This window comes from Solea senegalensis, unplaced genomic scaffold (assembly GCF_019176455.1).
Source record: "Solea senegalensis isolate Sse05_10M unplaced genomic scaffold, IFAPA_SoseM_1 scf7180000017812, whole genome shotgun sequence".
Classification (NCBI taxonomy): Eukaryota; Metazoa; Chordata; class Actinopteri; order Pleuronectiformes; family Soleidae; genus Solea; species Solea senegalensis.
The window spans coordinates 11,728-20,481 of NW_025322530.1; the positions used below are offsets into that span (position 1 = coordinate 11,728).

The following is an 8,754-nucleotide window of genomic DNA, read 5'->3' on the forward strand; positions in this document are numbered from 1 at the left end:
GGCGGCACTATCGTGCTAACTGTGAGAGCGCAAGTGGCGACTGTGGCCAAACATGGGAAAGATTTCAGTGTCTGAGCCTGAATAAACAGTTGAAACAGAGCCTGAGTCTGGATCTGGAACATTCCTGAGCTGGTCTGAGACCACAAAAAAACAAAAAAACACAAGCCCCGCCCCCGAACACAGAGCAGCCAGTCAAAGGAGCGGTCTTGAAAAAACTGTCAGACACTTGGGACCCATCGTAGAAACGTTTTTCTTCCACAACGATCGCATTTTTGAGGCAGTAAACGGTGAAAATCAGAACTCAGTGGCTCAGTGGCGCCCCCCGAGGTGAAACCCCGCGAGGACAAAACTGAAACTAAGTTGCACCAAATTTCGATCATCGTCGATGTGTACTTGACGCATCAATGTGACTCCGCCGTACATCGACTGATCGGCTGGAAACTCCAGACATGAGACGAGAGACCGACCCTGGACACGTCACCTCCCAACAGGAAGTTGACCGTCCGAAACAGGAAGTGCCCTTTAACTTTGCCACACATTGACCAACATAGCGCCACCTGCTGGCAGAACGGAAGCTGCAGTCTATTTGAGTAGGTATTCATTGATTATTTGATGGTTGTGTTTCAGACGTGGACGAGCAGAGGATCATGGAGACGGATCACAGTTTTCATCACATCACGTCGTATTTACACAGCGACTGAGCCAGTAACACAAAGAATGTCCTGACTGTTGGCTCCGCCTCGACGTGTCAGGACCAAACACAACATTTCTCTGTGTCGACTCAGATTTCATTTATTTAGAGATTTAAGGGACGGGAACGTAAGACATGAAGGTGAAATACTCAAAAACAAAGAGTTTGTTGTGTAGTTTGACATAAAGCAGACTGTCATTCATGTCTTTTTACAAATCTAAGGAGGAAAAACCATGTTTCATGTTCTCAGTCAAAGGTCAGGAGTTCACCTTCTGTTTCTGCCTCACACTATGAACTCTGGGAAAAGTGACGTCACTGCTCAGGCACGCGCTCACCTCAGCAACAACACTCGTGCACGGCGGCAGCGCGCTGAACTTTGGGGCTGCCCACGCGCCGCCTGTCTCCCTAACAACGTCCTTCTCTCTTTTAAAACTTCGCCTGTTCGCGTGTGACGTCACAGATAATCCGCCCCGTCTGTGTACACCTGCGCCCGTCTCGTCGACGTCATTACTGCAGATCATCATCATCATCATCATCATCGTCATTATTTTTTTTTTTTTTACCGCCGCTGTGAAAGCCGGAAGCGCGGCGGGCACCTGTGCGCAGGTAAACAAGCGGAGGAAGAGAAGAAAGAAAGAAAGAAAAGTGAGTAAAGTGGAGGAAAAGCGTGATTCTGTCAGAGAACGTGAGGTTTTTCTGCTCTTGTCCACTTCCTGTCTGGTGTGTCTCATCTGTCTGTCTCACCTGTCTGTGTCTGTCTCACCTCTTGCTCCACACGATCTACTTGTTCCTGTTTCTTCACACTGTAAAAAATCAGTTCATACGTTAATAATGTTAATGATGAAGTTAATAATGTTAACTTCATCATTAACATTATGGAATCCAGCTCCCCACGACATCCCGACAGCCGGAAAGCTCCACATCTTCCTCACTAAAAACACATTTCTTCCGACTCTACCTCTACTACATCGCATCGCATTCCACTTACAAAAAAAAAAAAAAAAAAAAAAAACTTCACACTTATGACTAGCACTTCATAGTTTGGCTTATTTGAAGCTCTTATTTGTACCCAAATGTTTAAATGACATGTAATGTAATGTTCATGATGAAGTTAATAATGTTAATAATGAAGTTAATAATGTTCATGATGAAGCAATGTTTAATGAAGTTAATAGTAATGTTCATGATGAAAGCACAATGTTAATACGAAGTTAATAATGTTCATGATGACGCTAATAATGTTCATGATGAAGTTGATAATGTTCATGATGAAGTTAATAATGTTAATAATAGGGTTAATAATGTTCATGATGAAGTTGATAATGTTAATAATGAAGTTAATAATGTTCATGATGAAGTTGATAATGTTCATGATGAAGTTAATATTGTTAATAATGAAGTTAATAATGTTCATGATGAAGTTAATAATGTTAATAATTAATAGTTAATAATGTTCATGATGAAGTTAATAATGTTCATGATGAAGTTAATAATGTTAATAATGAAGTTAATAATGTTCATGATGAAGTTAATAATGTTAATAATGAAGTTAATAATGTTCATGATGAAGTTAATAATGTTCATGATGAACTTAATAATGTTCATGATGAAGTTAATAATGTTAATGATGAAGTTAATAATGTTCATGATGAAGTTGATAATGTTCATGAAGAAGTTAATAATGTTAATAATGAAGTTAATAATGTTCATGATGAAGTTAATAATGTAAATAATGAAGTTAATAATGTTCATGATGCTCATGTTCATGAAGTTAATAATGTTCATGATGAAGTAAATAATGTTCATGATGAAGTTAATAATGTTAATGATGAAGTTAATAATGTTCATGATGAAGTTAATAATGTTCATGATGAAGTTAATAATGTTAATAATGAAGTTAATAATGTCTTTGATGATTTGAATAATGTTCATGATAATAACGTAGTTAATAATGCTATGATGAAGTTAATAATGTTAATGATGAAGCATAATGTTAATGATGAAGTTAATAATATTCCAGAAGCTAATAATGTTCGCTATGATGAAGTTAATAATGTTAATAATGAAGTTGATAATGTTCATGATGAAGTTAATAATGTTATTAATGAAGCTAATAATGTTCGCGATGAAGTAAAATACGTTCATGATGAAGTTATTAATGTTAATAATGAAGTTAATAATGTTCATGATGAAGTTAATAATGTTAATGATGAAGTTAATAATGTTCATGATGAAGTTAATAATGTCTATGATAAAGTTAATAATGTTCATGATGAAGCATTAATGTTCATGATGCAGTTAATAATGTCTATGATAGTTAATACTATGGCTTTAGTTAATAATGTTCATGATGGAAGCGACAAACACGATGAAGTTAATAATGTTCATGATGAAGTTAATGTTAATACGAAGTTAATAATGTCTGCGATGATTCACGTCGTCTTGCGATGAAGTTAATAATGTTAATAATGAAGGCGTAATGTCTATGATGAAGTTAATAATGTCATGATGAAGTTGATAATGTTCATGATGAAGCTATTAATGTTACCGATGAAGTTAATAATGTTCATGATGAAGTTAATAATGTTAATAATGAAGTTAATAATGTTCATGATGACGCGGTACGTTCATGATGAAGACAATGTTCGTGGATGAAGTTAATAATGTTAATAATGAAGTTAATAATGTAAATAATGAAGTTAATAATGTTCATGATGAAGTTAATAATGTTAATAATGAAGTTAATAATGTTCATGATGAAGTTAATAATGTTCATGATGAAGTTAATAATGTTAATAATGAAGTTAATAATGTTCATGATGAAGTTAATAATGTTAATAATGAAGTTAATAATGTTCATGATGAAGTTAATAATGTTAATGATGAAGTTAATAATGTTAATCATGTTAATAATGTTAATGATGAAGTTAATAATGTTCATAATGAAGTTAATCAAACGTTATCGTATCGTTTTTAAGACCTTTACATTTTTTAACTGATAAACAAATAAATTGACATTTCAGTCCACTACAGATTATTTGACGATGAGTGACAGCTGGTTAATCTGGGATGTTGGTGTGTTTGTAGTGAGTAACCCAATCCCATCCAACCTCAAGTCTGAGGCCAAGAAAGCTGCCAAGATCCTGACGGACTTCACCGAGATCTCCGGCAGGACCGGACCGGACAAACTCATCCCCCGTGAGAAAAGACCACACAGTAACACAGTCTGTGTGTGTGTGTGTGTGTGTGTGTGTGCGTGCGTGTGTGTGTTTTTCAGCCATGTGAGCTTCTGTGAACTATCCCTTTAATGTGTGTGTGTGTGTGTGTGTGTGTGTGTTGCAGCTCATGTCATAGCGAAGGCTGAAGGTCTCGCCATCATCTCTGTCATCAAGGCAGGTTTCCTGATCACGGCCAGAGGAGGCAGCGGCATCGTCATCGCCAGGCTCGCCGACAGACGTAAGATGTCCACCTGTCTGTCTGTCCACCTGTCTGTCTGTCTTGAATGTGCCACAATGACCAACAGATGCTGCTAGAGGCTTTTTGTGTGAATGCTCTGCCGTCTCTGATTGGCTTGTTTTTTTGTCTGTGAGTCATCTGACGACACACTTGTCATCAACAAGTTGTTGAGCCGTCACCACAGCGAGGGGTCACATGGACCCGCCCACTTACTGTGTGTGTGTGTGTGTGTGTTTATTTCTCCACTTTGATAGAAAAAGCAGAAACGTCATTAAATAATATAAATGTGTGAGTCACTGACCTGTCAATAAACCAGTGTTTGTGTTTGTTGTTGATTGTATCTGTGTTGTTGTTTGTATCTGTGTTGTTGTCTGTGTTTGTGTTGTTGTTATCGTTGTTGTTTGTGTCTGTTTGTATCTGTGTTGTTGTCTGTGTTGTTGTTTGTGTCTGTGTTTGTATCTGTGTGGTTGTCTGTGTTTGTGTTGTTGTTATCGTTGTTGTTTGTGTTGTTGTCTGTGTTTGTGTTGTTGTTATCGTTGTTGTTTGTGTCTGTGTTTGTGTTGTTGTTATTGTTGTTGGTGTTGTTGTTTGTGTTGTTTGTGTTCAGGTTGGTCCGCCCCCTCTGCCATCGGCATCGCCGGGCTTGGAGGAGGCTTTGAGATTGGAGTGGAGGTGAGTGACAGAAACATCACACATGTGTTGGTGTACTGCAGCCAGCCACCAGGGGGCGATGTGCTGAGAACATATTTCAGTTCAGTCATGAATCAGTTAACACTGAGGGGAAAAGCCAAACGTCAGATTGTCCTTGAACGCACTACTGTCCGTCCCACCTCATTATAAATCTGGTGGCGGGCGTCACATGTTTCAGAGGAATTTTCATACTTTAAGTATTTTGTGTGTAAATAATCGTGACGATGGCGACCTTGAACGCAGCACTTTACATTGACCTCCTGTCTAAAGCTCAGGTGTCAGATTGTCCTTGAACACAGCAGGAAACGATGTTTCATGACATGTAACAGAGTGTAACTGTCAGGTGTCAGACCTGGTGATCATCCTGAACCAGCGCAGAGCCATCGAAGCCTTTACCAAGGGCGGGAATCTGACGCTGGGCGGGAACTGCACTGTCGCCGTGGGACCAGTGGGCAGGTGTGTGTGTTTGTGTGTGTGTGCCAGGGCAGTTTGACAGGTTTCCTGTTAGCTGGTGTGAGATGATGTGGGCGTGGCCTTGTGTGAACTGAGTTGCAGTTATGTAAGCATTGAGGTCACAGAAGAACCACAGAAGTGAAGTTTAAATTCTTTCCTGAGCCAAAGAACCTCATTCCTGACCCAAAGAACCTCCTCCTCCCTGAGCCAAAGAACCTCCTCTTCCCTCACCCAAAGAACCTCATTCCTGACCCAAAGAACCTCCATCTCCCTGACCCAAAGAACCTTCTCCCTGACCAAAGAACCTCCTTCCTGGCCTATAGAACCTCCTCCCTGACCCAAAGAACATCCTTCTTGGCCTGTAGAACCTCTTGGAATCCCCGTGAAAGAAAGCCACTAAAGCTGTTGTTCCTTATCTCAGGAACGTGGAAGCAGACGTGGCGCTGCGCAGCACCGCAGCAGTTTTCACCTACTGCAGATCCAGAGGTTTGTTCGCTGGTATTTCCCTGGAGGGATCGTACCTGATCGAACGCAAGGAAACCAACCGCAAGTATGTACCGAGCATTTCCTTCTCGGCTCGTGACTTTGTTGTCAACGAATGAAAGTGTAATGTGAATATTTCTGTGGTTATGTTCATGTCGGTAGGTTCTACTCCCGCGACATCCGAGCTTCAGCCATTTTGAACGGAGACGTGGAGCCTCCATCTGAGTGCTACGACCTTTACCACATCCTGGACGCTTACTCCGAGGCCTACACCACAGACTGGACCAGCAAGAACATGCGATCAGTGGTAAACAATAACGTAGAGACAACATTCCACTCAGTTCTTACCAAGGGGAATGCTAAGACGGGTCCAGACCAGGACCGAGGTCTCTGCCGAATCTTGGCTTGAAGTTTCTAGGTCCTCAAACTTTTCTTCCTTTTTGTTTCTCTGCAGTCGTCTGTTGCTCCGTCCAGACCTCCAGCTCCAGCTCAGCCGAAACCGCCGAGCAACTACCATCAACCGCCGAGCAACTACCAACAACCGCCGAGCAACTACCAACAACCGCCGAGCAACTACCAACCGCCAGCCAGCTCAGGTAACAGTCCTTGCTGAGGAAAACTGTGATTTTGGCTCATAAAATCTGCGTCAGTTTAAGTTTATGATGTTTTAAGGACTTTTTATCTCACTGTGAGACAGATTTTTCCACCAGGAAACAGAAGTTTGTAAACCACTCACTCTCCCACACCAAACCTCCTAGACAGAATCAGTGATTTAAAGTCGGGACACAGGAGCTGCAGGTCCTCTGCTGCCTCATGTGGTCACTTTGTGTCATTGAGGTCAATCTGAACGTTGGATTTGAAACACTGAAGTTACAAAATAAGACATGTGAACTTTGTGATGTAGGCAGCAGTGGATCACCAACTCCTGGGTGTGTGTGTGTGTGTGTGTGTGTGTGTGTGTGTGTGTGTGTGTCCAGGTGCTCGACCAGGAAGTAAGAACGCTCTGTATCCGAGTATCTCTGTCTATAAATCTGAAACCTCAGGTGAGTAAAAACTCTTACCTTTGCTTTCATTTTATCTCTCCTACTACTCCATTGTCTCCTTCCCTCCTTCCTTCCTTCCTTCCTCCTTCCTTTGACTGGTGACAGAGTTTTTACTTGTGTGTGTGTTTGAGGCTGCAGCTCCCTCTAGTGTTCAACTCTTTGTTTTCCTTCATGTTTCAGATAAATTTGCCTCGAGGAGTCAGAGCGTCGGTATGAACACACACACACACACACACACACACACACACGTTGGACATTCATGACTTGAGGGGACACTGCATTGACTTCTTGGAGACTTACTTTAACCTTAACCACAATTACGACTGGCCTAATCCTAATCCTAATCCTCCCCTTAAAACATATCTTCACCTTAAAATGTAGTTATTTATTTTATGGAACACAAGGAAACAAGTCCCCATAATGTGAGTTTAGGTCCCCACAACATTAGTAATACCTGGACACACACACACACAAAGTTTAAGTTCAGTAGAATTTTAAATATAAAACTTCATTATATTATTATTATTGTTATCATTTTTTTAAAGGCGGGGCACTGTCATCAGCTGCAGCTGGCCCCCAGCTGGTCGTCACGGCGACGCACCCGTTCACCGGGCAGCAGCCGGGCGACCTGAGCTTCAGCCCCGGCGACCGCATCACCGTCGTCACCAAGACCGACTCCGAGTACGACTGGTGGGAGGGGCAACTGGATGATGGGCGGGTCGGGATCTTCCCCGCTAACTTTGTTACATACTGAGGCTCCTCCTCCGCCCGCTGGTGTGTCGGAGGTACTGCAGCTACAACACTGGGGCCAGTTACGGGCAGCAGTTAGGGTCAAGAGACGTTTACAGGTCACACTTTAAAGATGAAATCATTAATAACAACTTCATCACAAAAATGTTCTCTCTGGATTTTTAATTCTTTACATTCAAACACAAACATGAATTCATTATTCACACATTCATGTTCTGTCACTTTAGAACTACATTTGAAATATAAACCTACATTAAAAAATACATTTAATCTGGAATATATTTAATCTGACATGTGTTACTGCAGCGTCAGCTGACCAAAGGTCAGCTGACTTTTTCAGGGGTTTTCTTCTTCTTTTTGCTTTGAATAAAATAAATAAATTCTATTTATCAAACATGTTTCTTCACTTTCTTGAAGAGGAACTAGGAAGTCATGGAAGACCACGTAAGACCACATAAGATCGCGTAAGACCGCGTAAGACCACGTAAGACCGCATAAGATCGCGTAAGACCACGTAAGACCACGTAAGACCACGTATCACCTTCTGTGTGGAGAACACCAGGTCATACCTGGGGAGAAACCCGAGGGTCTCCTCTGAACTGAAGGCACTTCTGAATGAGAAGAGGATAGTCGTCCTCTCAGGGGACAAGGACAAGCCGAGGACGCTGCACCACAGTGGACCAGGACGATTCTAATGAATCAGATCTTGATCAGGTCAGAATAGATTTGACCATAGACCCTCCTTTCTCATCCATGGACCCTCCTCCCTGACCCATAGACCCTCCTCCCTGACCCATCGAACCTCCCTCCTGGCCCATAGACCCTCCCGTGAGACTTATTTGAGGTGTATTTTTTGCCGTGTAATCCGATTACATGTGGTGTAATCTAAACTCTAAATCTTGTATAATACGATTGGGTTAAGCATGACGTGTAATCTGATTGGTTGGACGTGACGTGTAATCTGACAAGGTGTGACATGTAGACGTGTAATCTGACATGGTGTGACATGTAGACGTGTAATCTGATGAGGTGTGACATGTAGACGTGTAATCTGATTAGGTGAGGTGTGACATGTAGACGTGTAATCTGACCATGCGGACAGAGCGCGTGTTATGAACGTGTGATAGTTTTTATCAGTTTGTCTAAAGTTCAGTGAATGTTAACGTGTGTCGGTGTGATGATTCTCTC

At 41.5% G+C, this 8,754-nt stretch overlaps 1 protein-coding gene across 1 annotated transcript; it reads left to right on the forward strand.

Moving 5' to 3' along the window:
- The first annotated feature begins 1,033 nt into the window (after positions 1–1,033).
- Positions 1,034–7,951, forward strand: LOC122764955 (SH3 domain-containing YSC84-like protein 1). The gene is made up of 11 exons (XM_044018981.1): positions 1,034–1,336; positions 3,779–3,889; positions 4,034–4,147; positions 4,755–4,819; positions 5,181–5,293; positions 5,712–5,840; positions 5,936–6,080; positions 6,228–6,369; positions 6,751–6,816; positions 6,997–7,026; positions 7,362–7,951. Coding segments are annotated over exons 1-11 (1,125 nt in total). The 5' UTR covers positions 1,034–1,335; the 3' UTR covers positions 7,571–7,951.
- Positions 7,952–8,754: the final 803 nt, after the last annotated feature.